Consider the following 18,801-nt stretch of genomic DNA (forward strand, 5'->3'; position numbering starts at 1 on the left):
ACGTGTGACAGCTGGGAGTCTGCCTTCTGTCAGCACGTGGGGGCTGCCCCTGGGATATGATAATGTCAAATCTATGATACCAAGTTACAGCCAAGCGAAAGATCACAAAGATTCTTATTCGAAGGAGGTTTTTCCGCAAGAAGTGAATGCTGATAATCTCACTCTTTCATTAATCACAGTTGACGATATGGTTACTGTTACTCCTCTACAATCTTTTTCTTCACCAAATCAGGTTCCACGTATGGAAAGACTTCAATCTACAGAATTTCCCTATCTTAATGACTTCTCTCTTACTGCTGAACAACTGCGCTGGTCTAAAGATGTGATTGAAAGGGTTGGAGGTCTTATTGGGCTTTCAGTTGGGGCAAATGATGACGATGTGTATGCCGCTTTTCAATTCATCAAATCCAGAGGTTCATTCTCGCAGATGGAAAGCAGGGTTGCAGCTGTCAGGAAGACACCCAAAGGTTTGCAGGAACAACTTTTTGAGTTTGGAGTGTTCTATCCAGTATGATAATTCTCAACAAGCTGCGCGTAAAAGGGCTCAATGGGGTAGACTGGTAGCTCAATGATAGTGTTATCATGGAATATCGGAGGGCTGGGATGTTCAGCTAAAAGAGCTCAGATTCGAAAGATTTGCAAATCTAACAAAGTTGAGATTCTTACAATTCAGGAAAGAAAATTACAGGGGATCAATATGAGTGTTATTGATTTGATATGGGGGACATCGAATAAAGATTGGGTTTCTCTTGATGCAGTGGGATATGCTGGTGGAATTATGATAGTTTGACATTCTGGTATTTGGCAAAAAGAGGATATGAAGATTAGGCAGTTCTCACTATCGATGCGGTTACAATATATTCCTCCAGGTTTTCGCTGGCCATTTTCTTCTGTTTGTGGGCCATGTTCTGCAGGACAAAGTTCTAATCTATAGAAAGAACTTTCTGATGTTTGGAAAGACTGGAGCATGCCATGGGTAGTTGGTGGCGATTTTACTGTTTGTCCGATTTTCACATGAGAAATCAACAAGGGGTTGGGTTACATGGATTATGAAAGATTTTGCAGATTGGATAGATCATCATTGTTTGGTGGACATGCTGTTGGGTGGTGCCAAATTCACATGGCTGAATGGTAGGCAAAATCTTTGCATCTCCCATTTGGACAGATTCCTAGTTTCTAGGGATTGGATCGATCATTTCCCTCTTTCTACTCAGAAACGTTTACTGAAATCGGTCACCGATCATCGACCTATTTTATCGGAAGTTTGTTCAGAAAATTGGGGACCGAAACCATTTCATTTTGAATCAGCTTGGTTACAGGTGGAATGTTTCCCACAGCTTATTGTTGATTGGTGGAATTCTTTCCAGGTGGTTGGATATGACAGCTTCCGATTATGTACAAAGCTTAAGAAGTTGAAGGAAAAAAATTAACATTTGGAAGAAGGATATTCCTGGTGCTCAAGAGTCAGAATTTACAGATATCTTACAGGAGATTGATGCAAAACGAGACGCTTTAAAACTTAAGTATGCTGAATGGTTAAAGGAAGAAGAAATTAGATGGAGACAGAGATCTGGGGCATTATGGCTTAAAGAGGGGGACAAGAACACAAGTTTTTTTCATCATATGACAAGTGTGAGAGCTCGGGTAAATAAAATTTGCTGTATAGTGGTGGAGGGTCAAAGAATAACAGCAAAAGAGGAGGTTTGCTCATCGATAATCTCCTTCTATCACCATCTTTTATCAAAAGAGTAGTGGAATCAGCCCAGCTCAAATAAGTTGGATTTCAAATCTATGTCTATACATGATGCAACAACTCTCGAACGCCCATTTTCTGAAGAAGTGTCTACAGCGATGGATGCTATGTTCGGCGAGAAAGCTCCTAGACCTTACGGTTTCCCTATATTATTTTATCAATGGTTTTGGCAAATGGTTAAGGCTGATGTCATGGATTTCTTTTATGAATTCTATGAGCAAGGTATCATTTTGAAAAAAATATTGGCGCCTATTTTATTGCTCTCATTCCAAAAATTGAAGGTGCAGAAGAATGAAAGATTTTCGACTGATAAACCTAATTGGAGGTCCATATAAGATTTTAGCTAAGGTGCTCGCCATAAGGTTGAGGTTTTATCAAAAGTTATTTTGGAGTATCAAGGAGTTTTTGTGATGGGCAGATAAATTCTGGATAGTGTGTTAATTGCAAATGAATGTATTCATTCGATATATCGTGATGGAAGAAGATGATTGGTTTGTAAGCTAGATTTACATAAAGCATATGATCATGTTGATTGGGATTTTCTCGACTACATGCTTGCGAGGATTGGATGTGGAGACAAATGGAGGAGTTGTATACGTTCTTGTCTTCAATCCACTTATTTTTCGATTCTTATAAATGGTTCTTCTAAGGGGTTTTTCAAATTGTCTCAGGGAGTTCGGCAGGGTGATCCTTTGTCTCCTTATTTTTTTAATTGTAGTTGGGGAAGCTTTTAGCATAATGATGCAACAAGGAGCGGTGGTTGGATTGATAAAAGGATTTCAGGTATCAGACCGAGCTTCACCATTTCCCATCTTGAGTATGTTGACGATACTCTTATTTTTTGTAATGCAGATGAGGCGGTGGTGGATAATCTTCAGAAAATCTTAGTTTGTTTTGAAGTTGTTTCAGGTCTTCGAATCAATATCACGAAATCTGAAATGCTGGGTATTCGTTTGGAGGAAAGAGAGTTGGGGAAACTGGCTTCTCTCATTGGGTGTAAAACAGGTTCTTTTCCTTCAACGTATCTTGTTATGCCTCTTTGTTTGGGAAAACCTCCATTAATTCTATGGGACAGGGTTATCGAAAAGGTTGAGAGGAAGTTATCGATTTGGGAAAGCCAGTATCTTTCGTTGGGAGGCCGTCTTACCCTTATTAAAGTGGTTCTTCCTAGCATGCCGATTTATATTATGTCTCTTTTTAAATGTCCAAAATCAGTTTTGAATCGTTTGAAAAAGCTACAACAAGATTTTCTTTGGTACAGATCGGCAAATAGAAGTAATTTTCATCTTCTAAACTGGAACGATGTCTGTTGCCCATTGGAAGATGGGGGAGCCGGTATTAGAGACTTAGACCTAATGAATATCACTCTTCTAGGCAAATGGCTATGGAGGTTGGCACAAAAAGAAGATACCTTGTGGAAAGTTATCATTGAAAACAAATATGGTCTTTCTAAAGGGGGATGGGGCCGTAAAGCGTTCTACATTGTATTGTGATTCTCATATTTGAAAAGTCATCACCTCAATCGAATACAGATTTCAACAAGGTATTTCCTTTTCTATGGGCGCGGGGATCACAATTCATTTTTGGGGGGATATATGGTGTGGTACGGGGTCACTTCATGAAGCATTTCCTACATTGGCTGGGGTGGCAATGGATAAACACATTATTGTTGATCAATGTTATCTTCTTTGCATGGGACACGAAAAATCCACTCCGTATCAAGCCGTATCAGGCTATATGGACTGATATGCCCCGTATCAATACCAATATTTGGTACCCGTATCGGTCAAACCGATGCAGGTATAAAAGGTTAAAATTGATTCATTTTTTCCCCTTCTCAAGTTCTCTCCTTCATATCTTCTCATTTGCTTCAAATCACTTCAATACATAGTATAGGCATTTTCGGCGCCATTTACAGCTATTTGGAGGATCAAAACAGTAATTTTCAATGGATTTGAAGGATCTAAAGGGGTTAAGGACGATTTTGAAAAAATGTATTAAAAAAATCCTATTTTATTCCTGTTCAAATCCATAGAAATCGCCATTTTATGCCTAGATCTACCAAAACCTACTTGATTTAGAGATCAAATTTGTGCATTTTTTTTGTTTGTTTTTTTTTACATTTGCGCTCGATTTTTCTATATTTTTCAAAAACCTTTTTTTTATTTGAATCTGAGCATAGATCTCTTATGAGGGGGCATTTCCAATCAGATCTACAGCAAATTTGATTGGGGAAAAAAAACTTTTTTTATTTGGGAAATTTTTTGTGAAATTTTCTGAAAATTCCAAAAATCTTTTTTTTTTTCAAATATATTGCTTTGGAGGCTAATGTTGATAAGATCTACACTAGATCTTAGGGGTTTTGTAGTTTTTTTTCGAATATTATGTTTATTTTTCTTCAATTTCAATTTTTTTTTGTTAATGTTTTTTTCAAATATGTTGAAATGTAATGCATAGTTATGTTGGGGGGGAGTATTTTCACTTTGGTGGTGGGGTTTTAATTAAGATAAGTGTTTTTTTAGAGATTATTCACATTTAACTTAAGGTAATTGGTAAGTACTAAGTATTTCTACACTTACATTGTTATATACATATTCTCCAAGCAAGATCAATAGTAACTAGTGATACTTCTTAGACATTTAATAGTATTAGTCCAATAGTTGATATATACTCATATTAGTCTATTAGTATTATATGATATCAATTTATGACATATATCAATAGTTTATATATATATATATATATATATATATATATCAACACTACAACTTACAGTAGGTCAACCCGCCAAGACAACATTCTTACCAAAGAATAGTCCCATGCACCATTGAATACGTGATCCAAAAAAAAGGAAGAAGAAGAAGAAGATAGATTCTTGAATATCTCCTTTTTCCTATTTTTTTGATATTTTTTCATATTTTTTTGCTTCAAAAAAATTCTGACCTATAAGGGTCGACACGACCCCAATACCGATACGCAACGCCATATCATATCATTTTTCCACGAGGCCGATACGGCAACCGATAACGTCATTCAAAACCATGATCACAGTACACCCACCAATTGTACTTCTATTGGAAACATCCTCCTTGATCTCCTCATCCTTTTGAATGACCAAACAAGATGACAAAACAAATCCGTTTAAGCCATATATTTTATCTTGGTTCTATTATTTTTTAAATCTCTAAAGACCTCCAATTTAGGGGCCCCATCTTGAATCAAGTAATTAATCATCATCGTAGTTATGATAGCCTTGGCCCTTGTCATCGTCATCATGATAGCCCCATCCCATCTATTTGAGGTTGGGTTTATAAATCTCATTTCGCCTATTAATCTTATTTAAGGCCCTATTCGATAAGTGAACAAACCTTCACGTTCCTTATCAACACCCCAATCCACATCCTTTTGGGTTTTCCTCTCATCCTCTTTTCAAGTCATTCAACCATAATCAATGTTATCTCCCTACTAGACCCATCTTTGAAGCATGTCAATCACTCCACTATTTAATCTCTTATTTGATGTTTGGAACTACAACACTGCTTTGGATGACCCCAATCTGAGAGGCCAATCAGTAGCAACGAAAGTACTATCCTCTAAACCTATTCCAGGCACATCTGTATTGAACATGCCTATCTAGACACATTTGTTTCAAACGGGTTATTCCATTGCCCTATATGTTATTTGTCAAACACCCTGAAATAAGTATTACATGCCGGGTGCTTAAAGACATAATGGTACATGCAGTGTATGTACAGGAGGGCACGTTGACACATGTGAGGTGCTTGAAGGTTCAATGTAGTACGTGTGGGGTGCTTAAAGATGGACGATGGCACTTGTGGCACGTGTGATGGATACAAACCTAAAGGGGTACATGTAAAACACATTTTTTTAAAGACACTTATATCTAAGTAACAGTCATTTTGTAAACAAGGTTAACTTGTTTCAATGGGACTCCATACCTAGAGGCAATAGACAAGCCATACATTGCACTCCAATCACTTATTCTAGAGATAGGTGTCCAGGATAATACTTGGACAATTACCAAGCACCATCTTAATTCTATCCTTTCTAGTATTCCTATGGATCCATATTAACATCCACATCTCCACAATACTCAACCTTGGACAAGCTTCTTTAAGTTGCTCGACGTCGTCTCTACCCATATAACATGGCCAGTCAAATAGCTTACTTACAAATTTTCCATTAAGAAGGTGAATTGCTCGTAACCCAAACTACAGGAATCCCGCGTAGCTCTTGACACGGACCAATTGAAATGCGTCGCGTTGCGCACCACATGATAGACCCACCATGTCATGATCAAGAAAAAAGTACAAGCATCATTTCATCCACGGAAGTGATTTGTAAGCCTACCACATGACACAACACAAGACATTTCAAGTAGTCCACGTCTAGGATTACGAGAGATTCCTGTAACCTAGGGTTTCATGCAATTTGCATCTGTCTCACAAGGCATGTAATGATCACACAAAGCTATTAAGGCACATCACCAATTCATCCACCTAGCTTTAGTTTTGTTGGAAACATTGTCAATTTCCCATCCCTCTAAATAATAATTCCCATGCAGCAAAACACATTGCTTTGAGGAATCGCTCAACCATCGATTTTAACTAAAGCCTTGCCTTTATAATTATTCCTACTAAAGTTGCACACCAAGATACTCTGACTAATTCATCTATAACATGTGCAAGAAAGGGCTCCGTGCAGACCCACAACGAAGACCAAACTCTATAAAGGACTCATTCGTCTCACTACAAGTTGTTCTTACACTTGTAATGATGTAGATCTATCTTTTGGACCGACCGTTACTTCATCATCACCCACCACCTAACTTCCAAAGGTACTCTTATCATCTACTTCGTGTGCAATAATAACAACCATGTGTAGATTTTGCACCTTCTATCTATATGTTTAATCAAATTGTTCAAGGAGGAAACAAAATTTGACTATTGATCTCTCTGGTATGAAGCCAAGCACTTTCTCTGACATACACCCTTTCCAAACTTCATAATGAGACTCATAAAATTGATCCCTGATAACTAGTGCAACTTCGTGCATCTTCTTTGTTCAAAAGTTTTCTCCTTTGTTCTTCTTATCAACCTCAAACTCATACAAAAAACTAAAGGTATCAGCACCAAATCAATAGGTTTCATCACCTTGTTCATTGAAAATTTAAAGTTGGGTCCTTTGCTTTTCCCTAAATTAGTGGTAAACCTTAACTAGTAGATATTTCTCTCATCTCTCTCTCCAAGGTTCCAACAAAAGATTTTGTAGGACACAATGCGTAAAACAAATCAATGGATCCACATTCAATTACAGGTGTGTTGCACACCCAATGAATAAACCGCCCTAGTTCATGGACCAAGGCATCCATATGTTGGGGCCCATTCAAATGGACATCTTAGATCTTGCACACCTAAGTAAACCTATAGGTGAGAGCTACATTGGTACATGAGGGAACATGTGATCGGTTTGGGCAGACATGAGATTTATTAACATCTTATAATTTTATTTCAATTTGATGTTTCAATATGGATGCATGGTTTAAAAGCATCAATATTTGGAGGTTGTTGTGCAAGACAACTATTTTTAATTCAATACTAGGAATTTGCACCATGTTCCTAGTAGAGCATTAATTGTAGAGACACCTTTGAGAGGACTTATAGAAAGTGCTTGGTAACTGTGTAAGTTTGATCTCAAATACCATCTTCAGTATAAGCTGTCAATGGAGTGTTATCATGGTTTTAAGATTTGGACGAGTCTTATGTGACTTGTGCAAGTCGGCTCAAACTCCCCCCCCCCCCCCCCCAAAAAAAAAAAAAAAAAACCTAACTTGAGTTAGTCACGACTCGACTTGATACTAAAGAAGTCAATTCGAGTCATTGAGTCTTTTAAACATGAGTGGCATCCACAGTTTGCCTATTGCATATGGCCACGAAGTTTCATGAAAAACAAGATAAACTTGTCTATGAAAATTACCATTACTTTGGATAGATGTGTCTTTAGATATTAGAGAGAGATGTTTTACATGTATCCTTAATAAGATACATGTTGAAATATTGTGTTTGGTACACGTGGGTCCCATGGACCACATGTGCCAATTTGCCACAAGTGCCACCGTTTATCTTCAAACGCCCCACATGTGCCACATTCAACCTTCATGTGCCCCACATGTGCCAACGTACCATAATCTACATGCCAACGTGTGTCACATGTTACCCTACATCTTCAAGCATCCACAAATTCATGTGCAAAGTTGCCAATGTGCACATGCGCTACATGTGACACCCTATTACAAGGTGTTTAACAAACAAAATACAAGTGAACAGAATAACCTATCCAAGATAGATGTGTCTAGACAAGCATGTTCACAATAGATGTGTCAAGAACTTTTGTTGCCAAATGGCCCAAAGAGTGAAATGCACTAGAAGGGAAATTGTTTCCTAACTTTAAACACAACAAAAAAGGAAATAAGTAAATAAATATATATATACACACACACACACACACACACACACACACACCCTACCAAAAAAAAAAAAAAAAACAGTGAAAGAAAATTATACCAAAAAATAGAAAAATCAAAGCCCTTGCCACAAACCTCTTACAAAGATCAAGAAACCATTTTTCCATTCAAATTAAGCTAGCAAGATAAAACAAAAACAACAATAATAGGTGGCAAAGAAATGCATGATTCTAATGGTGTATCAAGAAACTATTCTTCACATTTGCATTCAGCTATCAAGATGCAACAAACAACAATGACTAGGAAGGAGATACAGGCAATCCCACTGCATACCTCATATCGAACACAGTTTACAAAAATGCCGCTTAGAATGGATTCATCTCCAGCAAGTAAGTCTTCCCCTTCACCATTGCCTTCACAGCCTCATCGAATGGCTCATCAAAAGAGCATGCCGCGATCGCATCATTCTCCCTCCTGACCGGCCGATCAACCGGCCTAATCTCAACAAGTGTCGCCCCCTCCATCACACACCCCGACTCCGGTAACTTCAGCTGTGCTGCATACCACAGCTTCATATTCAATGCCGGCACCTGTGTCCGATGCGCTGACACGGCGACTGCCTCCATTGGTGACTGCCGGAACTCCTCTAGCTGCGCCTTCCCCATGCGCAGCGTCCCCTGCCCGCCAGCATCTGTCAACACAAGATCCTCAACCGTCTGATGCTCAGCGACGATCTCCCGCAGGAGATAGTGCCGGGCCGAGGCCGCAATCAGGGACGTGATCGTCCAGACGACCCTCCGCTTCAGATCGCCGTTCGTGCAGAAGTGATCTTCGATCGAAGGGCTAGGGGCATGATCCGAATCGGCATTGTCTGCCGCAGCCAGATCGATTATCGGAGATGTCGAATTGTTCCAGAATGAAGTGGCGCCAAGGATGACGCAGCTGTCAAGGGAGCATCCGAACTCAGCGGTCCACTTCAAGAGGGCCCCGCAGTCGACGCCGAGCTCGCCAACGGGAAGCTCGATCTGGAGGGTCCTGATCTCTTTGAAATTCTTCAGGACTTGGACAGGCGAGTGGTGGGAGATCTGGGCGGAGATCCCTTTCTTGGGGAGGAGGATCTGATGGAGGGCTTGGAAGGGCTTGAAGACGCTGGTGAGGAGGATTTTCACGAGGTTTCCGAAAATGCCCTTGGGCTTTGACGATGAGGACGAAGGCGTGTCGGTGTCGGTATCGGTGTCGGTATCAGTGTCGGTGGAGATGACGCAGTCGATTTTGATGAGAACGGTGTCGGCTTGGAGGGCGACGGAGTTGAAACGCTTGGAGACGGAGCAGCACCGGCCGAGGGCTCTTATGTCTTTTACGCGGTTGAAGATCAGGAGGAGGATGGAGTCTGGGAGGCGATCGAAGTGGTCTTCTGATGACGATAACGATGATGATGATGATGATGGAGTTGGATCTGACGGGACAGATGAGGATGTGGACATTTTTGGAGAGATCAAGGGCCGTTGGATTTTGAAGAGTGGTGAGGAAGCGGGGTTGGGGGTGGGGGGTGACAGGGTCGTGGGGGTTTAGGAGAAACAGGGATACGCAAGCCTGTTTTGGGGGAGAGGGGAAACCGGATTCGGGCAGCGGTTTTGGATCTGCCGGGTTGGCTACGTCGCATCACTTCCCCCCACCCACGTCTACGTGAGCTGTGCAAAAGAAAAAATATATATACTCTGGCGCACTATGATATCCCATAGACTGGATTAAGAAATTGTGCACGTGATGCATGATTAAGTCATAGAAACCATCCAGATTGTGGGTAGTATAGATGTCTCTTGAACACCACATCTACTAGAAACTTTTGAAAAGGACGATCGTGGAGATGCAGAGCTGGACACCGAGTGGAACCGAGTCGAGCTTGGTATAGCTTGGCTGGTTCGGCTACGACTAGCAGCCTACCTCAATTTGAGTTTAGTTAGGCTGCATAGCTAACTAGCTCAATAATTTGAGCCAAGTTCAAGCGCCTAATAGAAAAAGAGGCATGAGAGAGAGGGTTATCAGCTTAAGTGTTCAGACAGGTGGACACCCAAACAAAGAAGCTTGAATGATCCATTGAGCTCTTAGACAAGGATAGTCGAGTGCTTAAAGAGGGGTGACTGAGTGCTCGAATGAGGAAGAACGGCCAGGCTAGGACAACCGACTACTCGGACTGGAAGGACAGTCCAAGTGAGAGAGTCATAGATTGATTTGAGATTGAGAGGGAGACAAGGTCAGTCAGGTCAGCTAGGGTGAAAGGGGAAAGGAGATTTGAGAGGGAGGAAGGACCACTCGGGTCACTTGGGGTGAAAATTTAAATAAAGAAATAAATAAAAAGAGAAAGAGAATTTAGGATGATTATAAATATATATATATATATAGAGAGAGAGAGAGAGAGAGAGGGAAGGAGAGAGAATAATTTGAGATTGAGAGGGAGACGGCCGATAGGGTCAACTAGGGGGGGAGGGAGGGCCAGTCACGTCAACTAGGTGAAAAAAAGGATAAGAAATTTAGGGTTATATTATATTTATATATATATATATATATATATATATAGGGTTATATTATATTAATATATATATATATATATTAAATGTATATAGATCGAGCCGAACCGACCTGAGTTAAGCTTGGGCCAGCTTGAACTCAACTCAATATTTTTTCGAATAATAATAATAAAGACTTGACTCAACCTAAACTTAACTTTCAATTCAACAAGCTAGCTAAAGGTAGGTTTCATCGCTTGAGAGTATTTACTAGTAATGCTTTTCATATAGAATAAATTTGGATTGCCTAGATATCAACCACTACAATGGATTTAAAGGTGTCACGCCTCAAACTCAGAAACCGGGCTTACAAAATTTCCAATCGCCGAATCCGGTGTCGACAGCCTCCGTAATACCCAATTCCCAGCTCTCAGCACCCATATGCTAGATTCCGATCCTGAGATCCTACAAGGATAATTTTCAACGTATATTTGTTTCATAACAAGCATAACCACAAGTTACCCAAATCACAAAGGCAACATCATCATCACATATCCACTAATATAAACATTTGAATACAATACTGAAAGGGAAATACATATATTAAAAATCAAAACTCCAGAAGACCGATGCATGCTCCAAGCTCAATGCTACTGCAACCTAACGCTGCCTGCATGCATCTATCGTGCATAAGCTTATAGAAAGTTTAGACGGTGGTGTAAGTGTGTGCGCAAGGTACGTGACAAGTTTTCAATACGATGGCATAATCATACAATGTCGAAAATACTGTCAAGATCATGAATCATACGATATCAAAGTAAGCGAAAACATACTGGTAAGTCCACGAGTTATACAATATCAGAGTACGCAATGCAAGTCATAATGAGTCAAATATCATATACTGAGGATGCAATGCAATATGCAAATCCTGCTAAGTCCATCTACGCCATATAAGTGCAGAAACATAGCAACTCAAAATGTCATATGCCGCGGATATAATGTAATATGCGATGCGAATAAAATGACCAAGCTGGAGTGTGAGGTCAGGATGATAGTACGTAGTATCGCAGACTGTGGGTCCATCACAAGGGACTTCTATCCAAACTAGTCACATACTTAAATTTAGATAGTCAATCTCAATGTGGTAGACTCCTGATCTCAGGTTAATTGCACACCTAACCAAAATCTTGGCCATTGCGAAGGTACACATATCAAATTAGTTGCGCACCACTAGCCCGAGTGGATAGTGAATGAATAAATGAATGAGTAAGATGCTAAGTATACAACTCCTGCTCAATGAGTTCACATATCAGTACTGTACTTTTCTAGGATTATCACTAGGGTCTATTACACTCTACGCCAACTTGTCGCCCCTATCCGAGTGCATAACTGGGTAAGTGGAAGAGACCTCACTATCTGCCTACCAATATCGGGCCCGACTCGTTGATAGTGGACCTATTCCTCAAGCTTGTCAAACTCAACCTAAATATTGCCCCATTACTCAAGCGGGTAAGGTCACACCCCCTCCCAACCGACCACGACATAGTGGAAGACGCGGCCTACTAGTATACGGCCCTTATGCGCTCATATATATCCACTCGGTCTCGACGTTGGGGCGTCTCCTGGCCACGGAGGTTTAGAAATTTTTACCCAGGGACATCTATAGCGCTCGTATACTAGAACAAAACATTTTCGTGTCCCATCTGGTCATCCACGATATGTCTGTGGAGGCTACGACCCTGATATCGCTAGGACGTATAGTAGTCATATCATAAAATGCATGATTCATGAGTCATACAATCCAATCATACATCAATCTTGTGCATACTGTGTACTCATGTAGGATAACTCCACCTACCAAGGAGTCCTCATAAACAACCTGCCCTATGACATATGCAATGGTCAACCACGTCTCATAACAAATATGCAGATGATGTGTATGGGCATGTATCATGATATTATGCTGTCACATACTCATAATCAGTATTGATAACCGGCATCGATAATCGGCCTATACAATTGGCCTCGACAATCGGAATCGCCATCGATAATCGGAATCGGTCTCGACAATCGGAATCGACCTCGATAATCAGAATCGGTCTCGATAATCGGCACTGATAATCAACATCGATACACTATCGATAATTAAGACCAATAATCAGCATCGATAGTCAGTGTTCACTCCCCAAGAATAGTGTTGTGATGTAGTAATAAACTCAGTGAGACCGAGGTCGAATCCCAAGTGACTGATACCTGTACGTAATCTGAAACTAAATAGAACTAGAACTAGACTAAGATGAAATCTAAATTGAGTATGAATTGAGAAATAATGATGAAATAATTATCTAAAATTATAGAATTCAGGAAAAGGAAACTAGGGATTCAGAGGATCCACTTGTAGAGATCAGGGAGATCTTATGCCTGCATCAAGAATCATGGAAATTAAACTGAACTTACTTGATCTAGTTTTTACGAGATGAAAGGTATATGAATTAGAATGGATTCTATCACCAAACCATGCCCAGGAGACAAAGCAAACGACAGAATTAAACTAATTACCAACCAATTAACAATGCATGGAGGTTAGGAAGTGTACCGTCATCCGACCATGCCCATGAGACGATGGTGAACAACAGGGCTTCCTGACGTTATAAACATCAAAAGGAGGAAGAAATACTCAAAATCATCGCAGATCTATTGTAATTTCAGTCACAACAAACCATTAAAAAAAACTGAAAGTATTCCTTTTAATTGAACTAAAATTAACATCAGTCAGTCTAAACAAGAGGCACAAGCAAACTCTCTCCCATCAGACTACAAGCTTCACCTCTTAGCCCTAGCTAAGAGGTTTAGCCACACACAAACATGATTAACCAAGTCTTAGAGAAAAAACATCAAAAGGTAGAGGAAACCAAAGAAGAAGAAGGAAGAAGAATGTCGGCCCACGTCCTCAACTTTACGGTGGCCCAGATGGTGCGTCACGTCCCTGATATCCCCCCTTCTTTCTCTTCTCCTCTCCTTTATATAGGCAGAGGGATCGGCGCAAGGTCGGTGCGAATGAGAGAGAAATTGGTGGCTTCTTACGCAGCAGCGTGCGTATGACTTTTACGCTGATCTTTGGTGGCCCCCACAGACGAGTTCTGATAGAAAATCTACTCCGTTCACTGAGATAAGCATGGAAAAATGGTCGGACATGACCATTTTCTTCTGTTTTGGTGCTGCCCACATAAGTTTTTGTTGCACCATTCGTCCTCCGTTTAGACGGTTGAAAACTGATCTTCGCAGTTTCTTGAAAATCTGTCATCTAGGCTAGGATGATAGGGAGCGTGGGCTTCTGATGGACAGTCCAGATCAGACCGATGAAGCATGGTAGAGGCCCACAAGATTCGTCCGCAGGCTCTGTTTGCGAAACAGAGCTGCGGATGTTTCTTGCTGTGACGTTGGTGGGGCCCAGGATGGGTGCCAGAAAGGAAATCTAGTCCGATCAATGTGTTCACCTTGAAAACTCGTTCGAGAATGGTGGTTTTGGAGTGAAGTTGGTGTGGCCCACATTATCTTCTTCTCCATCCTCCATCCTGCGTTTAATGGCTGGAAACGTACATACACTTGCATGGTGGAAAAAGGAAACCTAGGCGTTGGTCTTCGCCGTCTCCTGAGACAATTTAACTGTTCAGATCATCTAAACGGATGATGAGTGGGGCCCACAATGATCAACCAGCGAAACCATGCAAAGACGCTGTTGCATCTTTGCTTTGTTTAGAAATAGTCGGTCAGCACCCGCTGACCAACCTTTGGAAAACTAGTGCGCGGCCGGAGTGTATATGCAATGCACACGCATCGCCTGTGTGGGTCCGAAGGTGATGTATTTAAGAAATCCACTCCGTTCAATCGTTTTGTCACCCAATTAAAGCAGTTAAAACCTAATTTGGAGCATATCTTGATATCATACGGGCCCCAAATCGAGATTTTATGGGCTGATTTGTCCGTTGGGCCACTTTCACAGGGATCTAATGGTTGAAATTCGACGTGCACGGTTAATTTATGGTCCTCAGGCTATGTATGAAGTTTCAAGCTGAAAGGATGGTGGAAACCCTATGATCTTGCATTCTGGCTGACTTTCTAGCCACTTAAGCTTTAGTTTCTCGATTTTCTCGGATCTTTGGTATATAAATTCATCGATCTTGGTCCCCTGGAGTCTGTTCCTTGCCTTTGGTGTCATTAGAGCATTAAATCCATGCTTTAAGCTCCCTTTTCAGTCCATGCTCGTAAATACACTCTGCATCACAAACATGATTAAAGTGGGCCATTAAACGGTATCAGGTTCGTAAATCCAACCAATAATTGGGGTTTAATATGCAATATTTGACCCTCAACAGTCAGCCTCAATAATCGGCATCGATAAGAATGAGACTAACAAGGCCTAAGGGAAGGTCACAATGTGGACATTCAACCATCATTGCCCATCAATGTGGACATTTAACCAACATTGCTCCCAAGGAGTGGTCCACATAGAGCCAAACATATAGTGGGCCCATGGCCTCACACAAGGGCCTAATATACATTACCATGGGCCTCACTCAAGGGCCTAATACATATCACTATGGGCCTGGGCCATAAATGCATCACATCGGGCCTCACTCTTGGGCCGCATATACATCACAATGGGCTTATCAAATGGGCCGAAAATACATCACAATGGGCCACATCTCACGGCCTAATACACACCACAATGGACCATAAATATATCAAGATGGGCCACAACCCATGGGCCTCAATATACATCATAATGGGCCTCATCACACTGGTCGCACCAATGGGCCTTATATACATCAAGTGGGCCGCATCAATGGACCGCACCAATGGGCCTCATATACATTAAGTGGGCCGCACTAATGGGCCTCATATATAACGAGTTGGTCGTATCAATGGGCCGCACTAATGAGCCTTAAGTGGGAGTTTGGATTACACCAAAAATCATTTCAATAGTTACAAGTGCAACATGTGTATCACTGTACACTATCATTCTATGGGGTACATGGCTCACTAATGATGATCAGCACTGTCCAAACATTGTCCATGTAAATCAGCACTGTCCAAACATTGTCTAACACCGTCCAGCACAATCTGGATGGTGTGGATGAAATAAATACATCGTGGTGGTCCCATGCTGGCAAAACAGGTGGACGCCTTGGGTAAAACACATATATCAAGGTGAGCCCCACCCCCTGGACGATGTGGATATAATAAATACATCTAGGTGTGGTCCACAGAACTACTGACGTCAAGTACAACAACTATGAGAGGCTGCGTGGGACCCACTGTCCAGGGTCTGGACGGTGTGGATCTCATCAATTGGGACCACACGTGCCATTAAGGTGGGCCCCACGTGCTAAGCACGGGCGACGTGGGTATGAAACATATACATTAAGATGGATCTGGACGGTGCAAATAAAACTCATAAATTATGGTGGCCCCTGATGGATGGTATGCATACAACACATACTTCTGGTGGTGTCCACATGCATGTGCTGGACACAGCACACTACATCACGGTGATTTCCACCATCCAATCACACTACATCACGGTGATTTCCACCATCAAGATCACTAGACGGTGGAGATTAAAACACATATATCCTGGTAGGTCTGGCCCATCGTCCCACATGGATCGTAAGGGACGAAACACGTATATTAAAGGATGGGTCCACACATGTGGGACCCACCAGCTATAATATTTTATTAATATTATATATATATATATATTATACAAATGCCTAGCTCTAGACGTCCATTGACGGACGGTCTGGATTTCACATAGATGCCATGTGGGACCCACCGTCCTGGTTGTTGGACGGTGGATTCACATGTGAGAAATCAAGTGGGTCCACACATGTGTGGCCCACCATGGTTGGATCAGCTGATATTTGTATTTTTCCCTCAACCAGACCTGCCCAAAACCGTCCAACAGGTGGACAGCAAGGTGGCTACCACTGATGGAAGGTGTGGATCTACTCCATTCATCAAGGTGGGTCACAACAAGGAAAAGAGGGATAGAGAGAGAAAATCGCCTGATGGAGGGGCCCCGCCACTATGAGTCCCTCAATACATGATACAAAGAATACATCAAGATGGGTCCCACCATATGTGAGCCCTCAAATCATCAAAGTCGAGATGATGAACACTCACCGTTAGATCTTGGACTCCTCCTTCCACTGATGCGATCTAGAGCTCCAAGGGGTGAATTTCAAAGGTTGAAATAGACTTTAGATGGTGGGATTGGGTAGTAGGAAGGTAGGCCACACTAGCTCTCTCCCATGGAGCTTGAACGGTTCCACTATTGTTGCTTGGGAGATGGAGTAAGAAAATGAGAAAGAGAGGGTTGTAAGGAGAGAGAGGGATGGGTGATGGAGTGATGAGGAGTGATGGGTGAGAGAGTGATGGGTGTACTTGATAGGTAAGGATTATAAGAGAGAGAGTTGACTTTGGGGATGGTGTTATACTTGACATTTGATGTGTGATGTATACTTGCTTGATGGGATATATTCTCTTGGAATTTGCAATGCGCGTCATTTTTCTCGAACTGAATGCGGGCCCATATCTCTTGGCCCGGGTATCGCCACAACGCGCGAGATATAACGTCGAAACCGCGGTGATGGCACGGTCACAAGGATACAAGTCTCGGGTTGAACCGACTTTAGAATACAGGATACAACTCAAGATCGCGCGCAACATCGATTACAGATCACGGGTCACCGGAATTCGACAGAGAGGACCACAAAAGCCTACAGAATGATACGGGCTAGAATACAGGTCTCACAAAAGAGATATTTAATTTTATATTTATAATTATCTTTCACTATAAATACGTCATAATTATTTACCGGTGTAATTACAACAACATTCACAATGTTGATGTTGGTAAGGACTTTGTTGGTAAGGCTTCAAAGTTCACTATACAATTTCCACATGTAAAAATTATAGGCCCACCGAGATATATGTATATTATCCATATCATCCATCCATTCTGCCAACTCATTTTAGGGCATGAGCCAAAAAATGAAGTAGATCTAGAGCTCAAGTGGACCACACCATAGGAAGAGGTGGGAATTGACCGTCTATTATTAAAATTTTATTGAGGGCCACAAAAGTTTTTAAACAAAAGCTTTTGGATCAAGCTGATATTTGTGTATACCCTTTATACATGTTAGTGTCTTCTGAACTGGTTAGATGATAGATACACATCCCGTGGGCCCTAAGGTTTCAATTTTAAATAGTGGATGTCATTGACCCCCAGTTTTTCTATGGTGTGGTCCACTTGAGCTTCCAATCTACATCATCTCTGGACTTATGCTCTAAAATGAGATGGTAAAATGGATGGACGGTGTGGATCACACACATCATGGTGGGACCTATGAAATTTAACAGTACCCAATGCCTACTTCAATTTCACACATTTAGACGTCGTTTTTAAGACATAATTACATAAATATGTTTCTCTAAGTTATTATTACTTGTTTACAAACAACCTTTAAGTATCAAATAATAGTATATTTTTTAATTCTCAACTAAGGCCTAAACACCATTCATATATAATCTTGTTAAAACAAAATGGGCGCTAAGAAAAGCAAGCTTTAAACTACCCCTTTAGGAAATCCATGGTCTGCATCCAAGCAGGCTCAAAAGTGCACCTGCCTTATACATTTGCAATACTCTACTCATTTGTTAAGTGATAGGTAACTTCATATACGTTGTCTTCAACTTTTTGAAAGCAATGGATGCCCTTGCTACTTTTGATATTGTAGCTTCCTAACATGAGTTATATTGATAATTGTAAATGCCCCTTACCTAGTGGACAATTTCTTTTGAGTCATTGATGTGATTATTAAAAAAATTAAATAACCAACTATAAGCCTTTTATTACATGGGCCCCATGTTATCGATTGATTTGGATATGACTATTGAATTATTTAGACTAAGTATATTGGTGTATCACATGGTACTTGTGATCGTTCAGATACGTAAGAGGTGGCACACTTAGACTGTACTATGCATAGTAT

General features: G+C 41.0%; 2 protein-coding genes across 4 annotated transcripts in view; one reads left to right on the plus strand and one right to left on the minus strand.

Moving 5' to 3' along the window:
- LOC131235458 (F-box protein At5g46170-like) overlaps positions 1-9,851 on the minus strand; it is a 32,560-nt gene extending 22,709 nt beyond the window's left edge. The window contains exon 1 of one of the 3 annotated variants that reach the window (XM_058232647.1): positions 8,571-9,851. In XM_058232647.1, the coding sequence (XP_058088630.1) occupies positions 8,603-9,721 (1,119 nt within the window). In that variant the 5' untranslated portion in view covers positions 9,722-9,851 and the 3' untranslated portion in view covers positions 8,571-8,602. The remainder of the gene's footprint in view (positions 1-8,570) is intronic. The other 2 variants (XM_058232646.1, XM_058232645.1) reach the window with 2 other exon arrangements.
- LOC131235665 (uncharacterized) lies at positions 569-3,246 on the plus strand. Its single transcript, XM_058232948.1, has 2 exons — positions 569-770; positions 2,606-3,246. Exons 1-2 carry the CDS (start codon positions 569-571, stop codon positions 3,244-3,246), a joined length of 843 nt encoding a protein of 280 aa, XP_058088931.1.
- Positions 9,852-18,801: the final 8,950 nt, after the last annotated feature.

The sequence above is a fragment of the Magnolia sinica genome, chromosome 19, assembly GCF_029962835.1.
Source record: "Magnolia sinica isolate HGM2019 chromosome 19, MsV1, whole genome shotgun sequence".
Taxonomy (NCBI): domain Eukaryota; kingdom Viridiplantae; phylum Streptophyta; class Magnoliopsida; order Magnoliales; family Magnoliaceae; genus Magnolia; species Magnolia sinica.

Excerpts from the sequence above, each read along its gene's own strand:
- LOC131235665 (XM_058232948.1), top strand. The coding sequence starts at position 569 with ATGATAGTGTTATCATGGAATATCGGAGGGCTGGGATGTTCAGCTAAA. Across the intron at positions 771-2,605 it reads TGATGCAGTGGGATATGCTG|ATGAGGCGGTGGTGGATAAT; the intron begins GTGGAATTATGA and ends TTTGTAATGCAG.